At 37.7% G+C, this 13,013-nt stretch overlaps 1 protein-coding gene across 5 annotated transcripts in view; it reads right to left on the reverse strand.

Annotated features, from left to right (window-relative positions):
• The window catches only part of WDR41 (WD repeat domain 41), a 169,232-nt gene that overhangs the window by 48,767 nt on the left and 107,452 nt on the right, over nt 1-13,013 (reverse strand). Inside the window, exon 1 of one of the 5 annotated variants that reach the window (XM_079917350.1) lies at nt 376-1,406. The exons of the other annotated variants lie outside the window; for them this stretch is intronic. Within the exon in view, the coding sequence (XP_079773476.1) occupies nt 376-426 (51 nt within the window). The 5' untranslated portion in view covers nt 427-1,406. Of the gene's footprint in view, nt 1-375; nt 1,407-13,013 lie in introns of those variants that run through there. 5 annotated transcript variants of the gene reach the window in all.

A 13,013-nucleotide genomic window follows, 5' to 3' on the forward strand; every position in this document is an offset into this window, starting at 1 on the left:
CATCAGTTGATGTTGGGAAGCGACACCATATCAAACAAACCAGAAGTGTAAATCTGCAGTCACCGTTTCTTAGTCTCTACCAAACCGGATACTTTTTCTGTTGAAGTGAGACTGGTTTACGTGGGGAGACCAGTTAAGGGTCCTTGAGCCTTTTGCTGAACTACGTCAGTTTCAGTTTCCACACCTAGTGGAACATGGATTTACCTCTCAGGGAAAGAGCCCCCGAAACCCGACCCCGCCGACCCCGCCCTCGCAACCCGCAGGCCCCGCCTCCGCCGGGTCTTCCTCATCCCGTCAGCTCTCCGGCTCACACAAGCCGCAGCTACGGCAAGCAAAGCCTCTGCGTTTGCAGGCAGGGTCCACCCCGGGGTTTACCTCGGCCAGTCCCTGAGGTTCTCGGCCTCCCCCGATCAGCCATCGCAACATCCGGGCAGCGACGGCGTTTCGCGGGCCTAGGCCCCAGTCAGCCCGCACTCCGCGCCAGGCTCAGCCTTTCTCCTACCTCTCTGGTAGCAGCTCAATGGAGGCGCTAATACCTGCCTTCTCAGATTTGCCCAAAATACGAAGTACAAAGCAGAGCGCAACGAAGAGGGAAGACTTTTGTCCCCAAAGAGCTGCCGTACCCACCCGCAAGAGGTTTGGTTAAGGGGAGCCGCCAGGGGAGCAGCAGCAGCCGAAAGCTAGGGTGTCCGCGGAGGTTCAGAGGCCCGCGCGGCACCGAGTGAGCACGCGCGGGGCGTCGCCTGATTTGCGCACAGAGCCTGGGTAGTTCGAGCGGCCCCTTGTGGACACGCGGAACGCAGCAACTGGAGCCCGTCGATGCGCAAGTGCTGCCAAGAATAAATAGTCCCCTCCCTTTTTAGATGGCTTTTGCATCTTTCACTTGGCAAGCTTGGGGACCAGGAAGCCTTTCCATCTTCCGGCGGTTTCCTAAAGAGCTGCCTGGAGAAAGTGAACTTCAGTAGGCTTTTTCATCCGGGCTAATCCCAGTGGCACGTGTGTACACCAGAATAAATCTGGCCAGTATTTATTGTGTGCTGTAGTACAGGTACTGTGCTAAGACTTTACATAAATCCTAACTGTAACCCTATACTGCCTATACTCCCTATTTTATAAAGAAACTGACCTCTGAAAGACTGGGTAGTTTGTCTACGGATAACAGCTAGAAAGTGGCTATACACGCTGAAACCAAATATCCTAGCTCCAAAATTAGTGCTCTTAACTGTATGCTATACTGTTTCACATAATCTCCCTAAAGAATAGAAGGCACTACACATCCTCTTTTTTTGACTTTTTTTGTTGAAATATAGTTTATTTACAATGTTTCAGGTGTACAGCAAAGTGATTCAGTTATACATATATATTCCTTCTCAGATTTTTTTCCTTTATACAAGATATTGAACATAGTTACCTGTGCTGTTCAGGTTTTTGTTGTTTATTCAATATTTTATATATAATGGTGTATATCTGTTAATCCAAAACTCCTAATTTATCCCTCCCTCCCCCTTTCCCCTTTGGCAACTGTTAGTTTTCTATGTCTGTGAGTCTATTTCTCTTTTGTAAATAAGTTTGTATCATTTTTTTAGATTCCACATATAAGTGATATATTTGTCTTTCTCTGACTTACTTAGTATGATAATCTCTAGGTCCATCCATGTTGCTGGAAATGGCATTATTTCATTTTTTATGGCTAAGTAGTATTTCATTGTGTATACATACCATATCTTCTTTATCCACTCATCTGTCCATGGACATTTAGATTGCTTCCATGTTGTGGCTGTTGTAAATAGTGCTGCTATGAACATTGGGGTGCATGTGTTCAAGTTAAGAGTTTTCTCTGGATATATGCCCAGGAGTGGGGTTGCTGGATCATATGGTAGCTCTATTTTTAGTTTTTTAAGGAACCTCCATACTGTATCCATAGTGGCCACACCAATTTACATTCTCACCAACAGTGTAGGAGGGTTCCCTTTTCTCCCCATCCTCTCCAGCATTTATTATTTGTAGACTTGGATGATGGCCATTCTAACTGCTATGAGGGAATACCTCATTGTAGTTCTGATTTGCATTTCTCTAATCATTAGCAATGTTGAGCATCTTTTCATGTGCCTCTTGGCCATCAGTATGTCTTCTCTATAGAAATGTCTATTTAGGTTTTGATTGGGTTGTTTGAGTTTTGTGATAATGAGCTGTATGAGCTGTTTCTATATTTTGGAAATTAATCCCTTCTCGGTCACATCATTTGCAAATATTTCTCCCATTCCGTAGGTTGCATTTTCATTTTGTTTATAGTTTCCTTTGCTGTACAAAGGCTTTTAAGTTTAATTAGGTCCAGTTTATTATTGCTTTTGTTTCCATTACTCTAGGAAACAGATCCCAAAAAATACTGCTATGATTTATGTCAAAGAGTGTTCTGCCTGTGTTTTCCTCTAAGAGTTTTATAGTATCCAGTCTTACATTTAAGTTTGTAATCCATTTTTATTTTTGTATATGGTGTTAGAGAATGTTCTAATTTCATTCTTTTACATGTAGCTGTCCAGTTTTCCCAGCACCACTTATTGAAGAGACAGTCTTTTCTCCACTGTATATTCTTGCCTCCTTTGTTGTAGATTAATTGACCATAAGTGCATGGGTTTATTTCTGGGCTTTCTACCCTATTCCATTGATCTATGTGTCTATTTTTGTGTCTGTACCATACTGTTCTGATGACTGCAGCTTGTAGTATAGTCTGAAGTCAGGAAGGGTAATTTCTCCAGCTCCATTCTTCTTTTTTAAGATTGTTTTGGCTATTTGCAGTCTTTTGTGTTCCCATACAAATTTTAAAATTTTTTGTTCCAGTTCTGTGAAAAATGCCATTAGTAATTTGATAGGGATTGCATTCAGTCTGTAGATTGACTTGGAAAGTAGGCTCATTTTAATAATATTCATTCTTCCAATCCAAGAACACGGTATATCTTTCCATCTGTGTGTGCTGTCTTCAAGTTCTTTCATCAGCATCTTATAGTTTTCAGAATACAGGTCTTTTGCCTCCTTAGATAGGTTTATTTCTAGGTATTTTATTCTTTATGATGTGATGGTAAATGGGATTATTTCCTTAATTTCTCTTCCTGATAGTTCATTGTTAGTTTATAGAAATGCAACATATTTCTGTATATTAATTTTGTATCAGGCAACTTCACCAAATTCACTGATGAGCTCTCGTAGTTTTCTGGTGGCATCTTTAGGATTTTCTATGTATAGTATCATGTCCTCTGCAAACAGGCACAGTTTTACTTCTTCCTTTCCCATCTGGACTCCTTTTCTTTCTTTTTCTTCTCTGATTGCTGTGGCTAGGACTTACAAAACTATTTTGACTAAAAGTGGCAAGAGTGGGCATCCTTGTCTTGTTCCTGATCTTAGGGGGAATACTTTCAGCTTTTCATGGTTGAGTATGATGTTAGCTGTGGGTTTGTCATATATGGCCTTTATTATGTTGAGGTATGTTCCCTCTAGGCCCATGTTTAGGAGAATTTTTATCATAAATGGACGTTGAATTTTAGCAAAAGCTTTTTCTGCATCTATTGAGATGATCATATGGCTTTTACTCTATTTGTTAATGTGGTGTATCACATTGATTGACTTGTGGATACTGAAAAATACTTGCATCCCTGGGATAAATACCACTTGATCATGGTGTATGATCATTTTAATGTGCTGTTGCACTCAGTTTGCTAACATTTGGTTGAGTATTTTTGTGTCTATTTTCATCAGTGATATTAGCCTGTAATTTTCTCCTTTTGTGATATCTTTGGTTTTGGTATGAGGGTGATGGTGGCCTCATAGAATGAGTTTGGAAGTGTTCCTTACACTGCAATTTTTTTGAATAGTTTCAAAACCTATTCTTTAAATGTTTGGTAGAATTCACCTGTGAAGCCATCTGGTCCTGGACTTTTCTTTGTTGGGAGTTTACTGAATCAATTTCAGTACTGGTAATGGTTCTGTTCATATTTTCTATTTCTTCCTGGTTCAGTCCAGGGAGATTGTACCTTTCTAAGAACGTGTCCATTTCTTCTACATTGTCCATTTTATTGTTGTATAAATTGGTGCTCATAGTAGTCTCCTATGATGCTTTGTATTTCTGTGGTGTTGGTTATAACCTCTTATTCATTTTTTTATTTTATTGAGGTATAGTTGATTTACAATGTTGTGGTAATTTTTACTGTACACCAGAGTGATTCAGTTTTATACACACACACACGCTTTTTCATATTCTTTTCCATTATGGTTTATCACAGGATATTGAATATAATTCCCTATGCTATACAGTCAAACCTTGTTGTTTATCCATTCTACACATAATAGTTTGCATCTACTAATCCCAAGCTCCCAATCCATCCCTCCCCAACCCCTCTCCCCCTTGGCAACCACAAGTCTGTTCTCTATATCTGTAAGTCTCTTTCTATTTTATAGATAAGTTCATTTGTGTCATATTTTAGATTCCACGTGTAAGTGATATCATATGGTATTTGTTTTTCTGACTTACTTCACTTAGTATGATAATCTCTAGGTCCATCCATGTTGCTGCACATGGCATTATCCATTTTCATTTCCGATTTTACTGATTTGGGCCTTCTCCCTTTTTTTCTTGTAAGTCTAGCTAAAGGTTTATAAATTTTGTTTATCTTTCAAATGACCAGCTTTTAGTTTCATTAGTATTTTCTATTCCTTTTTAGTCTTCATTTCTTTTATGTTTTTCTCTGATCTCTTTCATTTCTTTCCTTCTACTAACTTTGGTTTTGTTTGTTCTTCTTTCTATATTTGCTCATATTCTCTATTTTGACTACTAGATTTCCACAGGTACTCAAAGGGCTGTGGTTCTCTACTCTGGTTGCATATCAGAATTACTGGGTAGCTTCTGAAAAATATATATTCCTGGTTTCCACCCCAGATTTATTAAAATAATGTCTATGGTTAGAACATAGAAATCAGGGTTTGGGGAAAGTTCCTCAGGTTATTCTCAAGAGTAGCAAGGGTTGAGAATCACTGGTCTAGGGACTACATATGTCGGTAAAAGTTCATATATATATTTCAGTATGTGATTGTTAGGTTCAAATAAAGGTGTAGCAATAAATTCTTATAGAGAACCTACCACAAGTATCCCAACCAATGCATGAACTCAATAAACATTACTGGTCACAGATTCACTAGAGATGCAAAAAGAAATCATATAAAATTGCTGCCCTTTAAGATCAAGGCAGAATGTACTACACACCAATAAGAGAAGGCCATACACTCTAAGGTATGTTAGTTATGCGCAGCTACCCAATCTAACTGACAGTTCTTAGAGAACTAGGATCTCCCATGATTCTCTGTATTCATTTTGAGTGCACTTGATGAAGGAACACTCCCAAGGGTCAGAAGAAGGTTGCCTTCAGTGTGCTATTCCCAAATTGGAGTCTGCACGCATTTGAAGACAAGACCAAAACAGACTAGCCCTAGGAAAAGGGGGATATAAGATAAGTTAAACAACAACCCAAGAACACCAAAATTTTAGTCCTGGATGGACAATCTTCAAGTGAGGCAACATGGCTTCCCTGGTAGCCTAAATTTTATTCTTCTGATTTACCACATTCTTTGAGGGTTTGTCCACTGCCTCATTACTGTGATCTAAGGAACATTCTTCTGATCATTAAAGCACTAGTCCAGGGAAGAACAATTCCTCCCTTGCTTCCTTTTAGAACAGCTGAGAAAAACTTTATAAAAGAGTATATCAGAGTAACCTTAGAAAGCTGAAAGAGTGGGAAGCACTAAGAATCCATCTCTCCACCTAGACAACTATACTGGTAGAAACTGTGTGAACTATTTTGGAACTCTGAAATCTATTAAAAAGCCTGCAGCAAAAGGGCAGACAGCAGAAGCAAGAAGAACTACAAACCTGCAGCCTGTGGAACAAAAACCACATTCACAGAAAGACAGAAAGGATGAAAAAGGAGAGGGCTATGTACCAGAAGAAGGAACAAGATAAAAGCCCAGAAAAACAACTAAATGAAGTGGAGATAGGCAACCTTCCAGAAAAAGAATTCAGAATAATGAGAGTGAAAATGATACAGGACCTCAGAAAAACAATGGAGGCAAAGATAGAGAAGATGCAAGAAATGTTTAACAAAGACTTACAAAAATTAAACAACAAACACCTAAAAGAATTAAAGAACAAACAAACACAGGTGAACAATACAATAACTTAAATGAAAACTACACTAGAAGGAATCAATAGCAGAATAACTGAGGCAGAAGAACGGATAAGTGACCTGGAAGACAGAATGGTGGAATTCACTGCTGTAAAACAGAATAAAGAAAAAAGAATAAAAAGAAATGAAGACAGCCTAAGAGACCTCTGGGACAACATTAAACACAACAATGTCCCAGAAGGGGACAGAAGGAGAGGGTCCCAGAAGGAGAAGAGAGAGAGAAAATATTTGAAGAGATTATAGTGAAAAACTTCCCTAACATGGAAAAGGAAATGGCCACCCAAGTCCAGGAAGCGCAGAGAGTCCCAGGCTGGTTAACCAAAGGAGAAACGCCAAAACACACATAATCAATTGACAAAAATTAAAGACAAAAAAAAATTATTGAAAGCAGCAAGGGAAAAACGACAAATAACATATAAGGGAACTCCCATAAGGTTAACAGCTGATTTCTCAGCAGAAACTCTACAAGCCAAAAGCGAGTGGCATGACATATTTAAAGTGATAAAATGGAAGAAGCTACAACCAAGATTACTCTACCTGGCAGGGATCTCAGTCAAATTCGATGGAGAAATAAAAAGCTTTACAGACAAGCATAAGCTAAGAGAATTCAGCACCACCAAACCAGCTGTACAACAAATGCTACAGGAACTTCTATAAGTGGGAAACACAAGACAAAAAAAGAACCTACAAAAACAAACCCATAACAATTAAGAAAGTGGTAATAAAAAGATACATACAGATAATTACCTTAAACGTGAATGGATTAAATGCTCCAACCAAAAGACACAGGCTCGCTGAATGTATACAAAAAAAGATCCATATACATGCTGTCTACAAGAGACCCACTTCACACCTAGGGACAGAGACCGAAAGTGAGGGAATGGAAAAAGATATTCCATGCAAAAGTAAATCAAAAGAAAGCTGGAGTAGCAATACTCATATCAGATAAAATAGACATTAAAATAAAGAATGTTACAAGAGACAAGGAAGGACACTACATAATGATCAAGGGATCAATCCAAGAAGAAGACGTAACAATTATAAATATATTTGCACCCAACACAGGAGCACCTCAATACATAGGGCGCCTGCTAACAGCTATAAAAGAGGAAATCGACAGTAACACAACAAGAGTGGGGGATTTTAACACCTCACTTACACTAATGGACAGATCATCCAAACAGAAACTTACTTAGGAAACACAAGCTTTAAAGGACACAATAGACCAAAAAGATTTAATTGGTATTTATAGGACACATCCAAAAACAGCAGATTACACTTTCTTCTCAAGTGCGCACAGAACATTCTCCAGGATAGATCACATCTTGGGTCACAAATTAAGCTGCAGTAAATTTAAGAAAACTGAAACCATATCAAGCACCTTTTCTTACTACAACACTCTGAGATTAGAAATCAATTACAGGGAAAAAAATGTAAAAAACACAGACACGTGGAGGCTAAACAATACATTACTAAATAACCAAGGGATCACTGAGGAAATCAAACAATACCTACAGACAAATGACAATGAAAACACAACAATCCAAAACCTATGGGATGCAGCAAAAGCAGTTCTAACAGGGAAATTCATAGCAATACAAGCCTACCTCAAGAAACAAGACAAATCTCAAATAAAAAAATCTAACCTTACACCTAAAGGAACTAGAGAAAGAAGAACAAACAAAACCCAAAGTTAGTAGAAATCATAAAGATCAGAGCAGAAATAAATGAAATAGAAACAAAGAAAACAATAGCCAATATCAATAAAACTAAAAGTTGGTTCTTTGAGAAGATAAACAAAATTGATAGCCCTTTAGCCAGACTCATCAAGAAAGAGGACTCAAATCAATAAAATTAGAAATGAAAAAGGAGAAGTTACAATAGATACTGTAGAAACAGAAAGCATCCTAAGAGACTACAACAAGCAACTCTATGCCAACAAAATGGACAACCTGGAAGAAATGGACAAATTCTTTAAAAGGTATAACCTTCCAAGACTGAACCAGGAAGAAACAGAAAACATGAATAGACCAATCACAAGTAATGAAATTGAAACTGTGATTAATAATCTTCCAACAAACAAAAGTCCAGGACCAGATGGCTTCACAGGTAAATTATATCAAACATTTAGAGAAGAGCTAACACCCATTCTTCTCAAACTCTTCCAAAAAACTGCAGAGGAAAAAACACTCCCAAACTCATTCTATGAGGCCACCCTCACTCTGATACTAAAACCAGACAAAAATACTACAGAAAAAGAAAATTACAGACCAATATCACTAATGAATATAGATGCAAAAATCCTCAACAAAATACTAGCAAACAGAATCCAACAACACATTAAAAGGATCACACACCATGATCAAGTGGGATTTGTCCCTGGGAAGCAAGGATTCTTCAATATACGCAAATCAATCAATGTGATACACCATACAAACAAATTGAAGGATAAAAATCATATGATCATCTCAACAGATGCAGAAAAAGCTTTTGACAAAATTCAACACCCATGTATGATAAAAACTCTCCAGAAAGTGGGCACAGAGGGAACCTACCTCAACACAGTAAAGGCCATATAAGAGAAACCCACAGCAACCATCAGTCTCAATGGTGAAAAACTGAAAGCATTTCCTCTAAGATCAGGACAAGACAAGGATGTCCACTCTCACCACTATTATTCAACATAGTTTTGGAAGTTTTAGCCACGGCAATCAGAGAAAAAAAAACATACACAAGTAATACAAATTGGAAAAGAAGAAGTAAAGCTGTCGCTGTTTGCAGATGACATGATACTATAGATAGGGAATCCTAAAGATGTTACCAGAAAACTACTAGAGCTAATCAATGAATTTGGTAAAGCAGCGGGATACAAAATTAATTCACAGAAATCTCCTGCATTGCTATACACTAATGATGAAAAATCTGAAAGAGAAATTAAGGAAACACTCCCATTTACCACTGCAACAAAAAGAATAAAATTCCTAGGAATAAACCTACCTAAGGAAACAAAAGACCTGTATGCAGAAAACTATAAGACACTGATGAAAGAAATTAAAGGTGATACAACCAGATGGAGAGATATACCATGTTCTTGGATTGGAAGAATCAACACTGTAAAAATGACTATATTACCCAAAGCAATCTATAGATTCAATGCAATGCCTATCAAACTACCACTGGCAGTTTTTACGGAACTAGAACAAAAAATCTTAAAATTTGTATAGAGACACAAAAGACCCCGAATAGCCAAAGCAGTCTTGAGGGGAAAAAAAAACGGAGCTGAAGGAATCAGGCTCCCTGACTTCAGACTATACTACAAAGCTACAGTAATCAAGACAATATGATACTGGCACAAAAACAGAAACATAGATCAATGGAACAAGATAGAGAGCCCAGAGATAAACCCACGCACTTATGGTCACCTTATTTTTGATAAAGGAGGCAAGGATATACAATGAAAAAAAGACAATCTCTTCAGTAAGTGGTGCTGGGAAAACTGGAAAGCTACATGTAAAAGAATGCGATTAGAACACTCCCTAACACCATACACAAAAATAAACTCAAAATGGGCTTCCCTGGTGGCACAGTGGTTGAGAGTCCACCTGCCGATACAGGGGACACGGGTTCGTGCCCCGGTCTGGGAAGATCCCACATGCCACAGACCGGCTGGGCCCATAAGCCATGGCCGCTGGGCCTGCACGTCTGGAGCCTGTGCTCCGCAACGGGAGAGGCCACAACAGTAAGAGGCCCGCGTACTGCATGCATGAATGAATGAATGAATAAATAAATAAATAACGCAAAATGGATTCAAAACCTAAATATAAGACCAGACACTATAAAATTCTTAGAGAAAAACAAAGGAAGAACACTCTTTGACATAAATCACGGCAAGCTCTTTTTTGATCCACCTCCTAGAGTAATGGAAATTAAAAGAAAAATAAATGGGACCTAATGAAACTTCAAAGCTTTTGCACAGCAAAGGAAACCATAAACAGGACAAAAAGACAAACCTCAGCATGGGAGAAAATATTTGCAAACGAATCAACGGACAAAGGGCTTATCTTCCAAATATATAAGCAGCTCATGTAGCTCAATATTAAAAAAACAAACCCAATCAAAAAGTGGACAGAAGACTTAAATAGACATTTCTCCAAAGAAGACATACAGATGGCAAAGCAGCACATGAAAAGATGCTCAACATCACTCATCATTAGAGAAATGCAAATCAAAACTACAATGAGGTATCACCTCACACCAGTTAGAATGGGCATCATCAGAAAATCTACAAACAACAAATGCTGGAGAGGGTGTGGAGAAAAGGGAACCCTCTTGCACCGTTGGTGGGAATGTAAACTGATACAGTCACTACAGAGAACAGTGTGGAGATTCCTTAAAATACTGAAAATAGAATTACCATATTACCCAGCAATCCCACTACCGGGCATATACCCAGAGAAAACCATAAATCAAAAAGACACATGCACCCCAACGTTCATTGCAGCACTATTTACAATAGCCAGGTCATGGAAGCAACCTAAACATCCATCAACAGACAAATGGATAAAAAAAATGTGGTACATATATAAAATGGAATATTTACTCAGCCCTAAAAAGAAACGAAATTGGGTCATTTGTAGAGACGTGGATGGATCTAGAGACTGTCATACAGAGTGAAATAGGTCAGAAAGAGAAAATTAAATATCGTATATTAACACATATATGTGAAACTAGAAAAATGATACAGAAGAACCAGTTTGCAGGGCAGAAATTGAGACACAAATGTAGAGAACAAATGTATGGACACCAAGGGGGGAAAGTGGCGGGGGGGTGAGGGTGTGATGAATTGGGAGATTGGGATTGACATGCATACACTGATGTGTATACAATGGATGACTAATAAGAACGTGCTGTATAAAAAATAAATAAAATTCAAAAGTTTGTAGCTTCCATGGGAAATTTTGGCTAGCACAGAGTCTGGCCACCACTATTTCAACCCACCTTGACAGAAACTGCCTCCAGGAGATTTAAAGGAACAGCACACATTTGAGTTTTTTTCACCTTACCTTTTCCCCCTTTTGAGACATTTCCCCATTTGAGAGGAGTTTAGTAAACTACCACACATGCCCAGGGAAAGACAGAGGCTCAAGAAAGACCTGAAGAGACCTTGAAGCTTTCATCTCAAACTAATCCCCACCACAGAAACACCTTTGAAGAATTAAAAAAGACAAAAAATTCCCGGTAAGAGGGAAAATCTGATTTCCAGAGTTAACATATTGAAAAATTCAAATGTGCAGTTTAAAAAACAATCACAGGCATACAAAATATCAGGAAACTATGGCTCATTCCAAGGAACAAAATTAACTGACAGAAACTGACCCTGAGGAAGCCCAGACATTTGACTTACTAGACAAAGACTTTTTAAAAACTGTCTTAAAAAAAACAACAAAACTGTTTTACAGAGGCTTAAAGAGCAAAAGGAAGACACGGTCAAAAACAGGAAAACAATATATGAACAAAATGAGAATATCAATAAAAACAAGAGACATAAAAAGGAATCAAAAGAAATTCTGAGGCTGAAAAATACAACTGAAGTGGAAAATTCACTGGAGAGGTTCAAAAGCAGATTTTACCAGACAGAAGAAAGAAGCAGTGAAGATAGGACAATTGAAATTAGTAACTTTGAGGAACAGAAAGAAAAAAGGATAAAGAAAAGTAAACAGAGCCTAAGGGACCTGCAGAACACTGTCAAGTGGATCAACATACAAACTGTAACAGTCCCAGAAGGTAAAGAAAAAGAGAAAAGCGTAGAATGAATATTTGAAGAAATAATGGCTGAAAATGTCCCAATTTTGATGAAAGACATAAATCTACAAATCCAAGAAGCTCATTGACCTCTAAGTATAGGCATGCAATGGAATAGTACTCAGCCATAAGAAGGAATGAAATGTTTGTATTTCTACAACATGATGTACTTTGAAAACATTACATTGATATAAGCCAGACACAGAAGGACAAATATTGTATGATTCTATTTATATGAAGTACTTAGAATAGACACATTCATATAGAGAAAAAGTGGAATAAAAGTTACCAGCGGCTGGTATCAGGGGCTGGTACCAGGGTCTGGGAAGGGAGAATTGAGAGTTATTGTTTAATGGATACAGAATTTATGTTGAGAATGGTAAAAAAAATTTTTAAAAGCTTGAGGTATAGATAACGGTGATCATTATACTACATTGTGAATGTATTTAATGCCACTGAATTGTACACTTACAAATGGCTAAAATGATAAATAGTATGTAATGTTTATTTTACCAGGGGGAAAAAACAAACAGTACAATGTAACAGAATTTGGAATCCAGAAATAGAACTACACACACACACACACACACACACACACACACACACACACACACGGAAACCAATTTTTTACAAAGGTATAAAGCCAGTCAATGGAGAAAAGATTTCTTTTCAATAAGTGGTGTTAAAATTTTGACATACATACCCAAATAAATAAACTTCAATCTGCATCTCACTCCATATACAAAATTCAACATGTATCACAGACATAAATGTAAAACCTAAAACTATAAAAGTTCTAGAATAAAACATAGAAAAAAATTTTGTGACCCTGAATTAGGCAATGATTTCTTAGTTATGGCTTCAAAAGCATGACACAGTACTTCATCAAAATTAACATTTCTGCTCTTCAGAAAACACTGTTAAGAGAATTAAAAGATAAGCCATAAACTGAAGGAAATACTTATAAATCAGTATCTGATGAAG

Source organism: Stenella coeruleoalba (assembly GCF_951394435.1).
Source record: "Stenella coeruleoalba genome assembly, chromosome: 3".
Classification (NCBI taxonomy): domain Eukaryota; kingdom Metazoa; phylum Chordata; class Mammalia; order Artiodactyla; family Delphinidae; genus Stenella; species Stenella coeruleoalba.